Source organism: Tinamus guttatus, unplaced genomic scaffold (genome assembly GCF_059628265.1).
Source record: "Tinamus guttatus ecotype Peru unplaced genomic scaffold, ASM5962826v1 Tinamus_guttatus_pri_ptg000027l, whole genome shotgun sequence".
Classification (NCBI taxonomy): Eukaryota; Metazoa; Chordata; class Aves; order Tinamiformes; family Tinamidae; genus Tinamus; species Tinamus guttatus.
Window position 1 is genome coordinate 327,313 of NW_028288561.1, and position 22,018 is coordinate 349,330.

General features: G+C 38.3%; 1 protein-coding gene across 2 annotated transcripts; it reads left to right on the forward strand.

Moving 5' to 3' along the window:
- The first annotated feature begins 125 nt into the window (after positions 1-125).
- On the forward strand, positions 126-20,525 carry LOC104575624 (serine/threonine-protein phosphatase 4 regulatory subunit 1). Of its 2 annotated transcripts, XM_088528095.1 has the most exons (20): positions 179-220; positions 359-403; positions 5,671-5,803; positions 6,137-6,243; positions 7,007-7,149; positions 7,637-7,783; positions 9,460-9,567; positions 10,726-10,791; positions 11,326-11,484; positions 11,998-12,191; positions 12,553-12,989; positions 13,416-13,648; positions 14,692-14,784; positions 15,318-15,503; positions 15,783-15,944; positions 16,599-16,699; positions 17,711-17,831; positions 18,014-18,148; positions 18,887-19,028; positions 20,030-20,525. In XM_088528095.1, the coding sequence occupies exons 1-20, from the start codon at positions 214-216 to the stop codon at positions 20,182-20,184; spliced, it is 2,874 nt and encodes a 957-aa protein (XP_088384221.1). In that variant the 5' UTR covers positions 179-213; the 3' UTR covers positions 20,185-20,525. The 2 variants fall into 2 exon arrangements, with proteins under 2 accessions (XP_088384232.1, XP_088384221.1); XM_088528106.1 differs by lacking the exon at positions 359-403 and having other exon boundaries at positions 126-220.
- Positions 20,526-22,018: the final 1,493 nt, after the last annotated feature.

The window sequence follows — 22,018 nt, forward strand, 5'->3', positions numbered from 1 at the left end:
AGCTGCGCCCGCCCGCCCCGCGCAGCCGCCGCGGCCGCGCTGCCCCCGCGCCGAGCAGCCGGCGGCCGTGGCGGGGCGGCTCCTCCCGCCCGCCCCTTCCCTCCTCTCGGGGCAGCGGGTGCTGCTGAGAGCGGCCGCGTTTCGCTGAGCCGGGCTCGGGAAGCGCCCGCGGCTCCTCCCCCCCGCCCCGTCCTCGCCCATGTCCATTCCAAGATGGCCGGTAAGTGGGGCCAGCGGCGGCGGGCGCGGACGGGGGGGCGGCGGGCTCAGCCCGGCGGCGGCCGCCAGCGCGGGGCTGCGGCCGCCCTCCCCGCCGCGAAGCCAACGCCGCGGTGTCTCTTTTGTTTTCTGTTTGTAGGGATCCCTTTGTATTTTGTGGATTTGCAGGATGACTTAGATGATTGTGAGTAACTGTCTTTTTTTTTTTTTTTCCCTGTCTCTTCCTTAGGTCCCTTCCCCTCCCGCCCTCCCACCCCAGGCTCCTTTCCTCGCCCCGTTCCCACCGCCGCGCCTTTATTTTGTTTCTCGTGCTGCGGCGCGGATTAGGGCGCTCGGGCTCGCGCGGCGCGGCGGCCGCTCGCCCTGCTCCGCTCCGCTCCGCTGCTGTCAGCGCCCGCCGCCGGGCAGAGCCCCGCGAGGCTCCGGGGCTGGGGCCGCCCTTGTGCGGGGCCGGCGGGCGCTGGCAGGGCCAAGGGGCAGCGCTCGGGGCAGCCCCGTGTTCCCGCTTCCCGAGCGCTGTGGAAATAGCCTCGCACAAAGGGCCGTGAGGAGCCTCGCGGGAGGGCGATGCGCCCCGGCCCGCTTTGTTGTGGCGCATTAACCCCTTCGCTGGCGTGGGCGTCTTCGGGAGTTAGTGGATGAGGCTTAAAAGCGCTCACGGAGCTCCCGAGGCTTTTTTTTTTTTTTTTTTTTTTTGATTAATCCAACAGGACCCGGTGGCGCCTCGGCAGCGAGGAGTCAAAGCGAGTGTCTCTTTCCCGGGCGGCCGCGGCCCCGGCCCCGGCCCCGCGGGGCTCCGGGCTCCAGACTGGGATCCCCCGGCGCCTCGTAGCGGGCCGGGGAGCCGCTCGCCTCGCTCCAGAGCGGGCAGTTGAACCCAGGCGGGCCGGGGAGCCGCTCGCCTCGCTCCAGAGCGGGCAGTTGAACCAGGGGGGCCGGGGAGCCGCTCGCCTCGCTCCAGGGCGGGCAGTTGAACCAGGCGGGCCGGGGAGCCGCTCGCCTCGCTCCAGAGCGGGCAGTTGAACCAGGGGGGCCGGGGAGCCGCTCGCCTCGCCCCAGAGCGGGCAGTTGAACCAGGCGGGCCGGGGAGCCGCTCGCCTCGCTCCAGGGCGGGCGGTTGAGTCTCTGGCCGCCCCTGTTGAGATGCGCGTTGCGGTGTCCCGGGCGCTCTGAGCGCTGGCTTGGCCCTTCTCTGCAGAGAGGAGAGCTGCTGCTGGCGTTGGTTTCCTGTGATTCTTGCTGGTTTGTTCGCGCTGCAAATGTTCGCGTTTAGTAGTATGTGAAAACGTGTCACGGAAGGATGTTTTTCTTCCCCCGAATCTATCGTAAGGAAGCAAATGTAGGAAGGAGGCAATCCGGAGGAAGAGCAGGACTGTGACATGCAGGGACATCCTCCTGCACCCGCAGGAAAATCCTCCATTGGAATGCTCGTAATTGCTGCTAATTGTTGCTTTCTGTCCTTGAGGCTTCTGCATTTTACTGCTAGGTAGCAGAAAGGCTTGTGTCATTTGCATTTTCGTTAACTTTGGAAAATAACTTGGATCTTTTTTGATTGAGGTGAAAATGTGTAAATGGCGAGATTAATTGTGTGCAAGATTTGTGGTAGGTTTTTGCTGCTCTTGTGTTTGTGTTTTTGTGCATCACAAAATGTTTTTAACAGGGAGATGTCTTGTAGATAGATTTAGTTGTAACAGTTTGTGTCTTAAAGAATGGATAAAATTAAAAGATTTTTTCCCCTCCTAAACATAGTTGCCTATTAGAAAATTCTTAAGTCTAAATAAGTTGTAATAGGAAGAACATAGAGGATAATATTTGAAAGAAATGTATTTAGTAGGTATGGGTTTGAAAACACTGTGTAAGAAGTTGTTTGAGAGAGCCACTTAAAGGTTATGGCTTCCTGCAGTAAACGGAACAGGTTCTTGTGAACACTTTTGATACCAAAATGTGTGCATGTTTTGAACACAGGTTTTTTGATACCAAAATGTGTGCATGTTTTGAACACAGGTTTTTAAATGAGGAGGAAGCTTGCTTATACATTTAAATGTGCTTATTCAAAGGTGTTTTTGAAGAGGTCAAGGCATCTTTCTCACTTCTGAGTTCCTTTAGTAGTAGAAAAGTTGCAATAGTTGCTGTTGCAGTCTCTTACTTGGGTGTTGAAAATTTGTGTGTTCCTCTATTCCATAATTTCATCTTTTAAAAGCCTTCACAACGCTAAGGAATACTTAGCTATTTGAATTGTTGGTTCTTTCTGAATTGTTTCCTCCTGACTTTTGTTTTCCTCTCCCTGCAATAAAGAAAGATACCCGTGATTTGAGTTTTGTTTGCTGATTTAAGAACAAGCAGCAGCAATACATGCATACTTTTCTATAGCCCTCTGCTGTGTGTCTTTGGCCTTGAATTGGGAGCGATCATTAGAAGTTAAGAGGTTAGTTTGTTCTCCCTTTAGTGTTCAGCCCTTGGCCATTCTCTGGTAAGTGCTCAGTCTTTGGGTATTCTGTTGAGACCATCAGTGTAGAATTTGTCTGGTGAGTTGATTAAAAGTTTTTATCTTTGTGGATGAAGTTAAAAATCTTCAGACAAAGCATTTCTTGCTGTGCTTGAATTTGAAGCATTGATTAATATATTTTTTGTGTCTCACTTAAAATTTGTGTACAGGAATGAATCAGTTTCAGGATGGGCCTGTGCACAAAGTGAAGCATCTATTTTAAAGCACTATTGACAGTTCATTTACGTTTGAAAATCAGAAAATTTTGTTATGTTCCTTAACTTGAAGGTGCACTTAAAAATATGGCCTTGAAAGATGTCTCTTCTTGTTCTAGTAGAACTACAAATCCTCATCTAGACTGAGGTATTGTACTTGAGTTTTAAAAAACTGTTAGTGAAATCAATCACTAGAACTGCATGTTTACTTTCTGAACGAAATAATTTGGTGAAATAATGTTATCCTCACCGAGGAAAGCATCCTGAGTTGCAGTCAATTTCACTAAACAAATTGTATGGAGGAGTGTTTTGAATTAGGAGAAAGCAATAATAAAAATCTATGTAAATTCTTTGAGTACAGGTAAAAAAAAAAGTATGTTTTTGTAAGGCAGTAGAAATTCCTTTCATTGAGTAAAGGAAATATATTTTTATATGTACATATATTTATCTTAAAGCTGTGAGAGAAAATGCCCTTGGATTCATGAAATTGTGCATTATGGGCTGGTTAGTGATGAAGCGATACTAGATAATGATACTGAATTGCCTAGTTGGTTAAATTCTGTGGCACCATAAGTGTTCCTTGTCGGCTCTAAGCAGCTTTTGAGTCTAGGTCAAACTAAGGCATATTAGATTCAAGGTGAGCTGTGGAGGTTGCCTTGGATCTTCTAATATATAGATGGATCTTGTGTATTTGACATCATCAGAAGGAAAAGCTCTCAGAGTTTGACTCACCTGTGGAAGAATATTAGATACATTAAGATTTTTTTTTCTGTAATTTATTTTCTAGTACAGCAGTGTGTTCTGAATTTTGTAAGTACCTTTTATGTTTCAGATTACAGTCTGAAAGAATTACAGAATTCAGAATTGTTTCACGAGTCTGTTAATTACAGTGCCTTCCTAGGAAACACTGTGACTTCAAGAGACACTAGTTTGCTGCTCCCCCACCTCAAAGACCCAGGTATAGCACTTTGCCTCAAATATATTAAGCTAATTTCTTTCTGAGATGAGCTATTTCTTTCCAAGATCAGCTGCACTTCTGTTGAGAATGTTTTGGTCTTTGTGCCTGGTGCTGAAAATGTGTTTCCTCAAACTTCAGCTTCAAACATATAATTTGTCCCAGCTGCTTTCCCTTTCTTTTATATTGAGGAAACTGGAAGGATTTGTATACCTGTTGTGATAAATATCCCCTCGTAAAGCAAGGGATAACTCTTGTCAGTTTGAAAAACAAGGTGATCCTCCAAAGATCTGACCCATTTGAGGAAGATGGAAAGCAAAAACTACTTGGAACGCACTTACACCTGAAATCACTTTTTTTTTTCTTCTGTAGGAAGACAGCTGAAAATTGATACCAGCATAGCTTGAGAGTATTTAGTCAGATATTTATTTATTTAATAGAAGTATTGCTCAATGTCCTCTCCTTGAAGATAGGAGATCTCCGTTTAAGGGACATAACCAAGGGTACCTACATTATATTCTCATAGTCTTAGTTTAAAATGCAGTATATTTGACTTTTCATTTTACTCTCACTTCTTCTCAACTATGCTCTTCCTTAACTGATTTAAATACTTAATATCATGTCTTGCTATGTCCAAAACTGGTTTATTTTATTCAGTGGTTCATTCTTAGGACACATGGTGGCTTGCAAGAGACTTCTTTTTGGGCATAAGAAGCTGTACAAGTACTATGATTAGAGTGGCTGTGTTGTTTACGTGAGCAAAGTTTGGATATTTCTAGGGATATTTGGTGGGAAAGCTGTTAATTTAGAGTAGGAATAACAGCTACTTCAGTGCATCTATTTCTTTAGGCTTCTGCTTTTTCTGTGTTCTTGTATTCACTGCTGAAATAAGGGAATGTGTATGAAAGATTAGTGTTATTTGGCTATCTTTATATTTCTGTTTTAAGGAAAGAGCATAAAAATTATTTGGCCCAACAGCAAAGTTAGGCTGTTCGTTTTCCTTCTTGCTCTGTCTGAAACCTTTCTGTCCGTAACCTATAATCAAGTGAATGCTACTGGATTAGATTTTTATAAGACTGGATGGGCAAACTTCAATAGTTGGTAATTTTTTGTTAGAAAATTCCAGTTACAAATAAATAAAAGATTTGGAAGATAGTAGATTTGCATGAGAAAGTCTGTTTTTGATAGGTATGCAGTAGAAAGCTTTGAAATATGTTCGAAGGGGAGGTGAAGTTAAGGTCTTTCTCAAAGCAACAAATCTGATTTAGATGCATGGATCTCAGTAACTGCAGTAAGGAAAATGTGCCTTGATAACTTTGAAACACACCCAATATTTTGCTGCTTTAAAGCAATATAGTTTTGGATTATCCGTTACTGTTTCTAATTCTTTTAAATAGGACTGTTTTTTTTTTTTTTTCATAAGGATTTGTGTCTCAGCTTGTAAGCATGAAACTTTGTCAGTTGAGCCCATTTAACTTGCAGTGTATGTGATTAGTCTGCTCAAATTGTGAAGTAAAATATGTTAAAAGTCAAGGATATTAGGACAGTTGAGATGGATTACATTTCAAGGATTGATGCATATACAAGTATTGTTCTTGAGTTCACTAGATGCAAATTAAGATTTCTGTAAGAAGTTCCTGGTGATGTACAGATATATTTGCTTTGCAGAATAAGTCTAAGAAGAGATGCTTTTACTTTGGAAGTTTTTTTTTTTTTTTTTTTTTTTCTCCCCCTGTAACTTGTCTTGCTGACTTTGTTTTATTTCTTTGTTTTTGTTGCTCTTTTTATTTTTCAAGTTGGGTTTGAAGATTATGGACCAGACTGCGATAGCATGAGGATAACAGCATTTTTGGACATTCCTGGGCAGGATAATTTGACTCCATTGGCTCGTCTGGAAAAGTATGCCTTCAGTGATAACATATTTAACAGGTGAGGGTGTAATAGTTATACTTGATGCTAATCTCACAAGACTGAATTTTATGATATTACTAGTTCTTGTGTTACACTCCTGAATATTTGCTTAATGTTATTTCTGTTTAAATATATCAGAAAACACTAGTTTTATTTCTTGGTCATTTGAATAGGATCTTTGAACTCTGCCACCTTTCTTTTGCTGGGTTGCAGAAAAACTGCAGCTAGTATGTCTGAGTGTTCAGAGAAGAGATTGTCTTCTCTTAGGATGGCCATTTACATTTGATTAGTTTCTAGTCTCCTCCCATCTCTATGTTGTTAGCAGGCATATAATATATTATTCCTCCACAGGCAAATTATTGCTAGAGGTCTCTTGGACGTCTTCCGAGATTTCAGTAATAATGAGGAAGATTTCCTGACTGTAATGGAGATAGTGGTCAGGCTCTCTGAAGATGCAGGTTTGAAAATTTCTTAATTTTTGTAACTCGTTTTTAATTTTTGTAACTCATTTTACATGTACACTATATATAGAGAAAGCAGTGATTTTAGATTTTGAGAAGACAAGGAATATTTATTGAGTATTTAACTTAGTATTTAGATGTCTTATTTGAAAAGCTCTTTCATGATGAAAGAAATTTAATTTCCAACTTGAACTTCATTTGGCAGCTGGTTGCTGCAGGCTCCTGTAAAGATTACTTGAATTTGGCAATTCATTTACCTTATTCTTCTTTGAAAATTCACTTATCTTGTATCCAAGCATGGAAATGGCTGATTAATGCAGTGATTTTAATTTAATAGGGACACCTGGCCTGTGACACTCTGGAAGTCATTGATAACTTAAAAGAGGGCACATAAGTGTTAAATTTTTATTCTTGTAAGTCTTGAATTACAAGAAGCCTTGAATTACCAGATGTAATGGAGTAAAAATATGTTTTGCTTTTAATTCCAGTTTCACTTGTAACATATGCATATGCTCTCACTTTAACCAGTTCGTTAGAACTCTGATGCCAAATCTCTGGTCTATGATGTTGTATATGAGGCTATTCTATTTTATTCACTTTTTTTTTTTTTATTTCCTTACATTTTGAATCATTTCATTTTTCACTATCATGAAAGCATTTTAAGTGTGAGAGATTTTTTTGTTGTTTTTGCCTTTTTTAAGAGCACATGATTGTAACTTTGGATTTACTGATTCAGTTCTGACTTTCTTTTTATTATTAGAACCAACTGTGCGTACAGAGCTGATGGAACAAATACCTCCCATTGCCATTTTTCTACAGGAAAGTCGACCAAAATTCCCAACAGCATTTTTTGAATATCTTATGCCGATAGTAGTGAGATACCTCACAGATGTTAACAATCAGGTAGGAAACAGCAGACTACGTGAATATTTGGAAAATTCACTGTGACTCAATAAACTTGAGGTATGAGAAAGAAATAATTTTTTTTTTTTTTTTTTTTTTTTTGGCTAATTGATGCCTCACTCTTGTGGTGATTTTAACACACTTTGTCAAGGAAGTCTGATTAATTTTTCTCTCGTTTCATTTGGAGAGAATGGGAAACTGAAAAGATCTGCCCAGCAGCTCATTGTCACAGTCTGTTGTAGGAATATCCTATACTTCATCTGTTGGCTACTCTTCTGAATTTGGTTAAAGGACATCTAGCAATGACGTGAAAATGTAATCTTTATTAGTAATGCCTTATATTGATTTTTTTTCTACTTTTTTTAAAGAAACTCATAGCTGTGTGCTTGATGAAAGCATGTCTTTTGTGGTTCTCACATCAGTTAATTTTGTTTTAGTGATGGACTTTTTTTTTTTTTTTTTTTTCCTCTTTCATTGAAATTAATAGGTTAGAAAGGCAGGTCAAGAAGCACTACTTGTACTGCTAGAACAAGATCTTGTTGCTCAGAGTGACATAGAAAATAAGGTGTGTCCAATTCTGTTGGACCTCTCTGCTCCTGACAGTGATGATGAGTACAAGGTGGAAGCTGTGAATGTAAGTAAAACCGGAAGAAAGCTTATATCTTCAAATTCCATAGCTTTTTAGGAAATGTGTTTATGTAGTTGGTCAGTGCAAGGGTGTGGAAAACGGATTTTTTTCTGTCAATTTTTTAATTCCCATCTCAATGCTTGCTGATCTGTCCTATCATTAGTTTTGAATGTAATTCATTGACTTTAGTATATTCTATGTGTATTCTAGTGTGCTATTAATTAAGGTACTTTAGAGTATATATTTATAATGACTTTGTGTGGTATTTTACTAAATACAAACAAAATAAAAATCTTACTTTGTTTGCTCAGCACTGGGAATTTTGTTTGTTGCTGAACTTAGAACTTACTATACTACTTTCTATACTTGTTGCTAGCTTGGTTGTAATATTTTTTAAGATCAGGTTCCCCCATGTGCTTTTCCAGGTTTCACGTTAATGTTGCAAGAATGCATGAAGGATGAGTACAGTCCTAGTCGTTGGAAACAGTTCTCTCTGTTCACTTTAAAGAAATCAGATGACCCCCACAAAAAGCGGAGCTTTGTAATTACATTTCTGCGTGGATATCTGGCACTTGGCCTGTAAAACAGTTTCATCAGCTAGATTTTCCTTTTCTGTGGGAGTTGAGTTTTCCAGGGTGACATCTGAGTACCAGATGTCTTCTAGAAGTTCGACAATTTGCAGAAAGAATCGAATAGCATCTTTCTTCTTATTTAATATGCTATTACAAAGATAAATGTTTCCAGAGACAAAGCTTATTTGATGTAGGTAGAAATTTTCAACTTTTTGTTTCGGAAAAATAAAAATAAAGATGAGTCGTGTTAATTTGACAGCACCTGTGTAAGCACGTAGCTGCTGGTGCTGCAGGCGGAGCAGTTGAACAGAAAAGTGTGTGGGAGCTCCATCCTCTTTACAGTTGCAAATGTAGGTTGGTAGAGTTATTCTGTAAAGTAGGAGTTGAAAGAAAACAGTCTAATGTACTTAATTTCCCAGAACAGAAACATAGTTTGTGGTGGTAGTTGAAGCCGGCACTTCCTCAAATGGAAGTTAATGTGTTACTAACTTTCCTTATTTACAACGAGATGCTAATTCTTAGAACTTGCATGCACTAGCTAATCCAAGCAACTAGTTTGTCTTGCTCTCCTTTTTTCTCTCCTGTTGGCAAACTTACTGTATTATGCTGTCTTTTTAGACTGATCTTTTAAGGAACTGGGAATGTTCTTGTTTTTAAGCCTCTGATCAGTCTCTGGAAGGCAAAGCATTTACTTGCGCACCAGAGATTTCTCATATATGTAAATATTATAGTTTTGTGTGCTGATTACAGCAGTGGAATTCTTCTTGTCTTTGTGTAAAAATATCAGTGTATGCCTCATTGCAAAGCAACTTGAAAATCCGTTTATAATAAAAGTGTATTTATGGTTTTGTTTATCCAGTTAAATTACATACAGAAATGTTATGCTCAGATACAGTGGCACAGAACAATAAATACAGTACAAAAACTACAGTTCCGCTTCATATGAATAAGTATATGAAATCATGAATAATGCAAAAACACTTATTTTTGAGCAATGGTAGATGTTTTCTTCCTTCCTGAAGGAACATTTAGGAGGAATATCAGACTATATTTTTAAGAAAAAATGTTTTTGCGGTAAACAACTTATACACATTCCCTTCTTGATTCCAGATCATCTGTAAAATGGCTTCTATGCTGAGCAGAACCACTGTTGAACACATGCTGCTTCCTCGTTTCTGTGAACTGTGCAGTGATGGGAAACTGTTCCAAGTCCGAAAGGTTGGCATGGTGTTTTCGACCTTGAAATAGATAAAATGAGTTTGTATGCTACTGATCAAATGCTTACTTCAATAATTTTATTTAATTCACTGACAGGGTTATAATTTCTTTGTTCAGTAAAGGATAAATAGCAGTCCTTGGTGAATGGCATTTTAGTAGTTAGCTTGATCTTGCACCATTGAATGGTTTTGCATAACGTTTTCTTTAAGCTACGTTTGTTTACACCCTATAGTTAAAACAATAGCATTTCTATACCTTCTTATTTCAAAAACATTCAGAATTAAATTCAAATTAAATTCAAAAATACCAGATATTTCAAACATACTATTTTCCTGTTATTTACTTGTATTTTAAGCCTTGCATTCATGAAAGTAGAAATCTCAGAAGTATGTTATGCACTTCAAATCATTACTGAGAATGAAATTGCTAGTACAACAAGTCTTGAAATAGTTCAGTATACTTAAAAGCTATGCAGAGCTTCAGCTTGTTCCATAATGTTAGACGTGGTTATAGGAATTTGAGCTGCATCATACCTTTCTTATAATAAGCATGTAGAATTAAAAGGTGTTAGCTAAATGATATATAAACATAGTCCTAGCATAATTGTTTGCAGGTTTTGGCAGTATTCTATTTTGAAAGAATATTCTCTCTGCCTAGATTATAGCATTTGTAAAGTGCTGTAAATGGCGCTGTCTTAAAACCTTGATTAAACTTTCCCTCAGCAAAGGGCTTGAGCCAGCCTCAGCCATAGTAAAGATAGTTCTGTTAGTACACCTAAGTCCTGACCCTCGTATCGTATTTTATTGTGCTTCATTTCTGGCAGCTGCTGCTCAGTGTCATTTTAACTTCAAGTGGGCTTATTATTCCCTTTAACGATTGCTGCGGTAGATGAGACTTTTCACAATGCAGATGCCCATCGTACTATTGATTTCAAAGGCATGTGGCTTATGGAAACTTGTTCAAATGAATGTTGTTCAGGAAAGGAGTTAATATTACAGGGTACAGTTACACAAGTGAAATTTGAATAGTCAAATGTGCAATTGTTACATGGGATAAATAATAAATGGTGACTTTAGCTTTTTTTTTTTTTTTTTTTTTAAGTACTTGAAAGGGCGAGGATCTTATTCATGACTGTTTTGTTTTTAATCTTTTTGTTAGATTTGTGCAGCTAATTTTGGTGACATTTGTAATGCAGTTGGGCAAGAAGCCACAGAGAGACTTCTGGTATGTAAAAATCAAAACCCACTTATGAGAGTTGCATTTGTCAGCTCAAAAGGCTTAATTATGAGAGTTTTGTTGTTGTCTTCGCCATCAGTGCACATATGTGTGTATTTTATTTTTTGAAGTGCATTTGGTGAAAGCTTTGACTGCAAAAATGCAAGAGTGAACAGAAATAGATGTTTTTTTTTCCTGCAAAATGCTTCCCTCTATTTCTATCTTAGTGTAATTGACAATCCATATGAAAATTCTTAAATTATTAGCTCTTCCTTTGAACTATGTGATAAAAAAACAGACCATTAATAATTCTTCCTATTCTTTTAAATAGGTATAATTATACATAAATTTGTAATAAAACAAGTAGAAGATGGATTTTTTCAAGTTTCTTCAATTTCTCTGTCTCTATTTCTCTAATTTCTCACTTTTTTTTTTTTTTCTTCCCTGAAGCTCTCCTTGTCTCCAGTTTCCAAACAGATACCTTGATGTGAAGTTGCTGCAGTATTTCTTTTAATTAGTCTTGGTTTGGCTTATTTTTGGCAGATTCCAAAGTTCTTTGAACTTTGCTCGGATAGTGTTTGGGGAATGAGGAAAGCTTGTGCTGAATGTTTTATGGCAGTGTCTTATACCACATCCCCAGAAGTTCGCAGGAGCAAACTGTCCCCACTCTTTATCAGTCTCATTAGTGACACTTGCAGATGGGTAAGTAAATCACTTCATAACCGATGCATCTTTGAACACAAGTCGAACACAAATAATGAGCAAGTCAAAAGTGTGCTGTAAATATTCTCCGAACTGGGTTTGCTTGGCCAAAACTCTAAATAAGATCAATGATCTCAGTTTTTTCCCCTTTCTTCTGTTACTTCAATGTAAAATGTCGTTAGTTGTTAAATTCCTATCTGAACATGACATTTCTAAAAGTTTACCCCTTAAAAGCTCTTCAGAATAGGTTGCAGTTGTCAAAGATACCATTTAAAGTATGAAGTGACCTCTTTCAAAATTCTTTTTCTTTCTAAAAGACATTTCTTTTTTTTTTAGCTTTCAAAAATTTCTTTACTGTGTTTGTAGTTATACACTTAATAGCCTCACATCCTTGCTTAAGTATTAAATGAAGGTTTTCCAATTAAAAATATTTTTGAACCAAATTTTATTTTTCAACTTTAACCCTGTGGTAGTTGCATGAATTCTGAGTGTTCTGTCCTTACACTTGTCCAGGTTCGTCAGGCTGCTTTTCAGTCCCTTGGCCCCTTCATTTCTACCTTTGCAAACCCTTCAAGTGCTGGTCTTTACATTCGAGAAGATGGTACGCTGAGTATCCGACCCTCACCGCAAGATGTGGCTTCCAATTCCTGTCAAGCAACCAACAATATAAAGTTTATGTCCTCTAGTACAAATGTAGCATCTTCCAGGTAAATCATAGGAAAGGTAGGAAGTTTGGGGCAGGGAAAAGAAAGAGGTTGTTATTAAGAGATTATTTTCGTTGCTGTTCAGGACTAAAGACCTTAAAAGTCATGGTTCTAGGAAAGATTTAAAGGGTGAGATTGCACATGCGTCTGGGGGTAGCCTCATTATTGAAATGTAATGGACTTTTTTGATGCCCGCACAGGAGGAGGGCAAAGGGAAAAGTAGTGAAGTAAAACATAGTGCTAAATGTAAGCATCCATCATGGCAAATAAACTGCTGTAGTTGTGGCTGTGAGAAGTATTTCACTGAAAAGTGCTGATTTAGGTTGCTTTAAATTGTATTGGATAACTGTGTATCTGTTACCAGTTCAGAACAACCAATGGAAATCAAACAAGAGTCGTCGACTGAGGAGACTTCAGCTGAAGTTAATGCAGGGCTCTCGGTTAAGAACCTAAGCAAAGACACGTGGGAAGCAAGTTCAGATTGTTGTACTAATCCTGGAGAAAGCCTGACCGGACTGTCTCAGGGCGACAGTGCTGCTGCTGGTGTCAGGGAGGTCACTAAGGACAGCGGTTTTCCAGGAATGAACTCGAGGCTGCAGTCTGCTGAGGACGTGTTTAATAATTTCTTGTACTGGCGCCTTCCTCTGCCTGATATAAGCCAAGATCTGGAGTTGCTTCAGTTCAAGTCTGAGAAGCACAAAGACAGCTGCTCTGTGCAGTGTAATAACTGTGTTGCCAGTAGTGAAATAAAAAAAGTTTTAGAAAGCTTACAGGAACACATGGATGATCCAGATGTTCAAGGTGAGACTCTCGCAATAAAACTGTGTTTCCTCCAAGCAGTTTTTTTTCCACAACCTTTACAAAACCCTTGACTGTTCTAATTGTCCTGGTATTCATAAGGTGATGAGACCACTTTGAGTAATAAATAATTTTGCCACAGGCTCAGCTATGGGAACTTATACCTTCTTCCTAAGACTTAAACCGTCTCTGCAGCAAGTATACCTTAGCTTCTGCTAGCATAAGAAATAGGATTGGATCCAACTGCAAAAGGGAAATCGGTTGTTTGGGGCTTTCTAGAAATTGCTCAAAGCACCTTCGATTTTTTTGAATATGGTAATTTTAAATACTGTGAATTTTAGGGACCCACACTTTCCCCCTCGGTAATTGTAAGCTTAATGTTTCAAAGTGCTGGAAGAAAACTAAGTAGTTTCCTTTTGTTTTATACAGCTCAGGTCCAAGTGTTGTCTGCTGCTCTCAGAGCTGCTCAGTTTGATTCCATCAGTGACTATGAGACGAAAAAAAAAGAGAGCAGGGGCAAGCTTCAGAATGAAACGGCTATTTCAGATGAAGCAACTATTTCAGATGCTGCTTGCAGCTATGTAGAAGATAACACTCCCGTGTCCAGTGCATCCCTGGATGACGGCAGTGAGCAGTCTGCCACTAGGATACTGAAAAGCACAGTAAGTACACGTTGTGCTCCATGACGTAGGTGAATTCTTACCAGTTCTAGTAGTGTATACGTTCATAGATTCCTCAACATAATGCACACCCTTCTGGTCTAAAGCCCTTGAACTTTACGATGTCATAGCTGTCATATGCTGGTAGTTTAATAAAATCGGTTATTGAGAGAGATTATTTTTGTTTGTGCAGAGATAATTAAAATTTTTTAGTAGCCCTGTAGGGTTTTCACATGAGAGAATAATTTATAAAAACAAAAGGCAGTTTCTTGCCTCTTCCTGTGACAAATCTAAAATTGGTCTCTTATCTCCAGAAAGGAGATTGAATCAGGTGGTGACGCCTACCTGCTTCCTTGTTACTATTTTGCGATTATAAAGTACAGATAGAATCTAAAAGAAATGTTTGCAAGTATTTAATGCTGCTGGAGCTAAGAGGGAATCATAAAACTCTTTTTGTCTAAAAATCAGAGACCTATATGTAAACTAAAAACTCCGTAAACAAAAATGTGTAATGCTGAGTTATCTTTTCAACCACATATGGTTTTCATCTTTAAAATCTTACTATTCTCTAAGCTTTTCTTTGCTACTATTCAAATATGAATAATTTGGGGGTCCTAATAACTTGATAATCTTGGAGTTTCCAGCAACGTATTCCAAAATAAATAAAGCTTCTGCTATGCTGTTGACTTCACTGGAACAACTGCTCAGATGCCTTGTTTAACTAATTAAACTAATGCTAGGAATAAAAATTCTTTGTAATAAAAGTAACCATCCAAAATCTGAATGGATGTTGGGTTTCCTACATTAAATTAGATTGCTTGTTTAAATATAACACCATTACCATTAGCCTTTTTGCCAATATGGTCTTGTTGCATTTGTCTTAGCATGCAGCTATTTTGACTTTTTGGACTTGCATGAAGACATTGAACAAAACTTTGACCATTCTGTATCTGAATTGCTTTGTTTTGTACTATGATGCTTTGAAATATCCTAAATGTTGGTAGGTCTAATTCGTTTCATTTACTATTAACGAAATCCTGTTACAGGACTCAGAGGAACAGCACAGAGAATCTAGTGTTTTCTTAAAGAAAGAGCAAGAAAATAATCCACCATTTGAAGATGACAAGTCAAAATTACAGGTGATTAAAGTTACATATAGCCTCTTTAGTGGTGTCCTCTTATGTTTAGTACAGTAACAGCCTTTGCAATTGATCAGTCACAGAGTTTGAAGCGATGCTGTAGGTGGAGAGAACCCTGTTTTAAGTGGAAAAGCTAGGAGAAAATCTGTTTTTAGTAAGTGAGCCTACCTACTGCCTTTGGTGTTTTCGACACTAAAGCACAGGCAATCTGTGCAGCAGAGGTGGGAGCTGACTGCTATTTTGTTCCTGGATGTGTTGTCCCTCTTCAATGAACATGAAATTTTGATGCGTTAATAAAATATTTACTGCTTTTATTGGCTGCCCTATCCTAATGGGAGGACAAATCACTAAGAAGGGGGCACAGTAGTTTGTAAAGATAGCCCACAAGATGTGGTCTTTGGACACTGTTTTCTATTCTGCTGGCAGCTGGTGGGCAGCAAGAGATTACTCTAGCCCAACAGATGTCTTTACTTTCTGATCCTAAATTAACTCAAGGGAAAAATATGTTATTGATCTACTGTCTCTATCTGCAGGATATTATACCTCAACCTTTATTAGACCAGTACTTGTCAATGACTGACCCTGCTCGAGCCCAGACTGTTGACACTGAAATAGCCAAGCACTGTGCGTACAGTCTTCCTGGGGTGGCCTTGACATTGGGCAGGCAGAACTGGCACTGTCTGAAAGATACATACGAGACTTTGGCCTCAGATGTGCAGGTATCGTTTTACTCAAACGATAAATCACAGTTTTGAATAGTTTGCTTGTTAGTTTGGCTGTGCATTGAAGTGATAAATAATAGCAAATACTTGAGAATTTCTAATAAGTGATAAAATGTACACTTAGAATTCAAGACTTAAAATTCATAAATATGATAAACGTTTTCTACTGCTGTTTAATTAGTCCTGTTTCTTCTGATCTCTCAATCCCTCACATAGGTGTAGTTCAGAAGCTTCTTTATTTTGCCTAATCTAATTGCCCTCTTAAACTGCTTGCAGTGGAAGGTCCGTCGAACACTAGCTTTCTCCATCCATGAGCTGGCTGTTATCCTGGGTGATCAGTTAACAGCTGCCGACCTGGTGCCCATTTTCAATGGGTTTTTGAAAGATCTGGATGAAGTGCGCATTGGTGTTCTTAAACATCTCTATGACTTTCTAAAGGTAGGAAAACCTAATTTGTATTTTCAATATTACAAACTTAAATCAGGAGAAAATGTCAGGTTTTTTTTTTGTGTGTGAAATGTGTAGGTATCAATATTCAATTACGAATGCTCAGTTTTGTGAGATGCAGCTACTCTGTCTGTATGTGTAATAGCCTTTTTAAGGCTGTGGGATATGAGCCAGCACTTCTATGCTGTCTTATATCTCATGAAAATATAAAAACTGAAACCCTTTGTGCATGTTCTTAAGTGTTACAGAAGAAATAGTATTTTGTGCAGTCAAGCTAGCAGGTTGGCCAGGAACAATTTGTTTGGGATAGAAGAAGAAAGGGCACATCTTTGAACTGCTGCAAAATAAACACAGATCTTTTAATTTTTCGTTGCGCAGTCTTATGCTCAAAGATGGGGCCTTTTCAAGGCCTTGCAGAAGTGTTCGGGAAGCCTCAATATCCTTGCAGAAGTGATCGCAAAAATACTTGTTTTAGATGTCAGTCTTTGTGTGCAGACACTCTGTTGGTGTACACCACCTTTAGTAACTTGCAAATGCTCACCCACCTTCTGGTGGGAAATTGTAAATTGGTGTGAATGGAAGAATACGCTAGAGAATTGAGTTTTGAATTCTGTTAGTTTTATGCTAGTAATGGTTTTCCTTCAGCTACTTCATGCGGACAAAAGACGAGAATATCTTTACCAACTTCAAGAGTTTGTGGTGACTGATAACAGCAGGAACTGGCGGTTTCGTTATGAGCTGGCAGAGTAAGTGAGCTTGTGAATTTTTGATTTTGATCCAGGTTACTGACTTGGAGATAGCTAATTGTGCCCCGAATTTAGCACACCATTATCTTTGAGTCCAAAGATGACAGCCAGTCTTGATTAAGGAACTGAACTTAAGAGCAGATGAGTGCTTTTCTTGCAAGTTGTCAAGGTTACCTATACAAGTAACTTAAAAAATACAAAGATATAGTAGATGCTTTCTGAGAGCTACTGGGTGATAACTTAGATTTCAGTTCTGGCCATCTTGTGAAATCAATAAAATTTATGCATGCAGTCATTAATAAGGGAACTTACATAGAACATATAATAGAAAAGCCGTTTTCCTCTGTGTGGTGTGTTTTTTTTTTTTGTGTGTGTGTGCATGGTAGTGTGTGTGTGTGGGGGTTATTTTGTTTTTATGACTTATTTTGCAGCTGGAATCTGACTTTAATAGTTGTCTTGGTGCTTTGTTTGGGTTATTGTAGATTTAATCTCCTCGTTACCTGATACAACAGACTAAATGTAGCTGAGTTACAGCAGTTTTGTATAGAAGTTTCCTGACCTCTAGTGGAGAGCTGGGTGTAACTTCAGAGGCTTGGTTTGTGTGTGGCTGCCGTTAGTAGTAGTGCTGGCATGGCTAGAATGAGTTCTGTGCACTTTCCCATGTCTAAATCGTTTCCTGAAATGTAGATCTCTTCACTGCAGTATATTTTTTGTCATCTTTATGTTGCAAGAATTTGGAGTATTGGCTTGAAATTGCAGAGGAATTTATCATTGTACTTTGGTTTGTAATTTTGATGTCTTACACCTTACACTACTTGATGGATTAAAATATGTGCCCCTCTACACGTGCACACCTTAGAAAGTAAATAGAACAAACTGCCTGAGTGCTGTGCAATAACCACGATAGTCTTAAAAAATGCAAATAAACCTTCCCTCCATCTTGCAAGGTGGTATAATCAGAGAAGGGGTTAGAGTTGCACTTACCAGAGCTAATTCCTTTTTCTGTTTCAGGCAGCTGATCCTGATATTAGAACTCTACAATCCCAATGATGTGTATGACTACTTAAGACACATCGCACTAACTCTCTGCTCTGATAAAGTGTCAGAAGTTCGGTGGATCTCCTTCAGACTGGTAGGGAATCTAGTTTGGTTGCTGTGGAAACAGGAAAATGATTCTTGTAAGGAATTGGTTTAGCCTCAGCTGATGTCTGTCTCTAGTCAGAAGTTACTAGCCTTTGTGAACTCTTAGATCTTTCTAATTGCTTGTGCTACAATTTAAATTTCACCTCTGATTTCCTTCCCTTTGCCCCACAGGTTGTGGCAATCCTACAGAAGTTTTATGCAAACAATGCAAATGCACTGGGATTAAATTTCATTAATGAGCTTGTAGTGCGCTTCCGTCACTGCTCCAAGTGGGTTGGAAGACAAGCTTTCGCCTTCATTTGTCAGGTTGGAATGTTCTCTTCTATGTATGTTTGTTTTGGAGCCAGTGTGAAGCTTTTCAGCAGTGCAGGTAGAACTGAATTTTGTATCCCAAAGAAGCTGCTTTGTTGTTCTGGGATTGATAAAAAGGCAATAGTGGAATTGGTCTCAGCAGTAGCCTGTGGCTGTCCAGTTCAAAGCTCCCAAGTTCCTGTTCTGGGCCCTGTCTTCTACTGGAACAGCCAATTGATTCTTGCCCTTTCTGGCATCCTAGCAGCACCGGAAAGAATTGAGTCCCAAGTTGAAATGAATTTTCTAATATCTGCTTTGACATGACAGGATGAGGGTTTGTAAGATCACTTTGAACTACCAATGGTGGTCAGATGCTGAGAACTGTTTACTTAGCTGCAAACCAAAAGGCTGATTCCAGTAAAGATGGAGAGCAAGGGGGTGGGAGTTGAATGTCAGAAGGTAAAGGGATCATGACAGAAAAGCAAACAGTTTCCTAGAATATAGTTTAAAGAATAGCTGTCTGTCCTTGTTGCATCATCTTCATAGGTATTTTAGAATGGTAAGACACATATTCATGACAGTACTTCAATTTCATAAAGGTTATACTTAATTTTGCCAACATACAGTATTCTTTTCATAATGAAACATTGACTTTTTCACAGATAGGCCAAATTAAGAATAGCAAAAATGATTGACAAGAAGTGTACTGGTAATATAAATCTTGCTTTCTCATGTTCTGCATTTATCCTGCAGGCAGTAGTACAAGAAGAATGTATGCCTGTCGACCAATTTGTTGAGCATTTACTCCCCAGTCTTTTAAGTCTTGCTTCAGATCCTGTGCCAAATGTAAGGGTTCTGCTCGCCAAGGCTCTAAGGCAGACGCTGCTGGAGAAAGGTGTGGTTATTAATTTCCCCTGGAAGAATTAATGTCTCGTGAATTGTGTCCTTCCTCTGCCAGTGCAGTTCTTTACAAATTGGCTAACTCAAATTATAAAGTGATTGCTGTCTTCACTTACACTGAAAACAAACTGTACCCTACAATCTGGGTTACTGCATTTCAGTTCAGATTTAGGAATGCATAAGGTGGCATGCTTTTTTAGTTAGGAAATCTACAGTGACTTTTCCTTCTTAGAATATTGGTCATTGTGTCACTAAAGGAGCTGAAACTTATTAATTTGACAAATGTAACACTTTATCCACTAGAGGGCAGAGGCATACTTGTTTATAATGACAGTTTATTTAAGTGTCTGCAAGGTGTCTGTGAGCAAATATATCTTTTTTAAGAAATTTAAAAATTATGTTAGATTTCTTTGATAGATTCTGAACCTTTTTGACTAATGTAATAGTTTTCTGTGTGGTAATTCTTGTTTTACCATTTTCAGAAATGTTTTAAGTTGTCATGTTCTACTAATTCTTTACTAGTAAAGAATGTAACTTCATGTGCTGGTGACTGTGTTATGATTTCTTAAAAACAAAAGTTAAACCCAGGTGATCATCTGTTATACGAATGGAGATGAATAAAGAATTCTTTTTCTGTCTCTCTTAAGAGTCAAGTATGCAGAGTCTTCTGTAAAAACATTGTACAATAGCAGCTTCCTGACCTTGTTTGCTTTTCCTAATATGTTTTCATGTAGGGCTCTGCAAAAATAATCTCTTTTAGAAATACCGACTAATACCGGGGGTGGGGTCTAAGTAAAAGTAGTTAAGAAGCATGTTTTATTTCTGTCAGCTTCCGCAGCTTCGCATAGTTTCTCTAAGGAGTCTCTGAATTGGATGTGCTACTTCAGATGATTTTGGCAGCTTCTGTATTCCTGCACTTTATTCATCCTATAATTTAAGAAATTTTTTTACCGGTTCTTTTGGTTTTGCTTACAATTGTCTTTTCTCTTATTCTAGCTTATTTTAAAAGTGTTGGCAATCCTCATCTAGAAGCAGCAGAAGAGACGATTCTTGCTTTGCAGTCTGACAGAGACCAAGACGTGTCTTTTTTTGCCACCATAAAACTAAAGCAGAATAATATGGACAATACTTCGATTGAAAAACAAAACTAATGTGTTCTAAAGACCATGAACATCAAAATGGTTGTTTGCCTCATGTTCACACTTAGTATGAATAATGTGGAGAAATAAGAAAATAATCTTTTCTCATCTACTTGAGCTGGAAACAGCCTGTTCCAAAATGCAGTGATCCTCATTTGATGACCACTTCTCATCTACAGCTGGGCATGCTATGCATTAGCAGTGTTCTCCTGTTAGTTTTTGGTTTTCTTTGTCCTTGTAAATGTGGGTAATAACTGATGTCAGCCTGCAGGTCTGTATTGTACATAAATTCTTATACGTGTTCAGCGTTTCAGTGTAATCAGAGTTTATATTCTGTAGTTAAAAAATACAAGCAGTTCCAGTAGTAGAGCAGTCTGCTATAAGCTTGGAATGGTTTCTGTGATTTCTTAGTTTTAAAACTTCAATAGCCGATTTAAATAAGGATTTTTCTTTTTCATTTCTCTGGTGGCTTCTGTGTTGTTTAAAGTATTGCATTTTATTTTAACTGAAAAAAGTGTATATATGTGAATAGCTCTTAAATTTTAACAAAAAAGATGAAGAATCTATTCCCATATCAGTGAAAAAGCTCAAAAATCATTTCATTTTATACAGTGATTAATTTTTTGAAATTAGGGCATGGCTCATTTTTACTTATTGTGATATTTTTTTAAAGCACAGAGCTCAACATTCTTTGTATATTATGACTTTTATATTACTTTGTTACTTCTAAGCATAGTCTTACAGTTGTTAACACAGTTTTTGTTACTGCAAGAGCTTATAGTTGTATATAGACTGTTCATTTCCCAAACTGAAACTTACTCTTTCTACCCTAGTTAAGTTCACTTCAGATAAGGAATTCAAATTTCCTGGAATAATGTGATATATCTTCAGAAGAATATTACAGAATTTTACAGAGTGCTTAAGTTTTGCACGCGTCTTTCATGCACACCTGATTGGGAGGGGAAAAAAAAAAAAACCACACACACCTTTTAGCTGGTCCAGCGTTCAAATCCCCGAGAACCTGCTCTTTCATTCCTAAGCAAGAGGTAAGGGGATTTTATTTGGGATCTCTAAATTCTGTAATGCTCCAAATGGCAAGTGTTTATTGATGTGTGTGTGCTCCTGTGTATATACAAAAGTCTATGTGTATAGATATTTAAAAGATAAACTCACACAAGTATTTGCCATTTGTGTTAATAGAGTTCTAATAAAACCTGCTAGCTTGTAAACAATTTTTCAGAATTGCTGATACTGATAAAGCTGATACTTTTGGGTGAATCCAGTCCTCTGTGTCCCAAATCTGCAGCTTATTTAGGACCTGTCCAAAAATGAATGCTTACTTACTAAAGAATGGTCTCATGTAATAAATTACCATGTTCACACAAAGAACTATCCTAGGTAGATCAGTGGAAATATTCCTTTACCCTTATTTCACTACTATGCTAATTAGTTGAACTGGGTGAAAGCTTTTGATGGAAAACAGGGACTACCTTTTTTTATCTGGATTGTCCGCAATACAGCGGGTAGGTTCCTCAGCTGGGCTATACTTTTTTTTCTTAATTTTTATTCTTGGGGCTTCAGTTTTGTGTAAGTCTAGCTAGTTTTGTATTATAATGTACAGTACTTGTACTAAATGTTTTCTTGTAAGACCATAACATGTTATATATCATTGCTATCACTGCTATTACAGTAAACAGTATAAACTCTGTGAATTCTGCAACATTATGCATTGTTTATATAATTTAAAACAAATCCCTCTTCAATACTAACTTTTTATGATTGCAATTTCTTAGCAAATTTTTTTTTCTATTTCTAATATCTCTTTTCTAATGCTGGCATTATAATG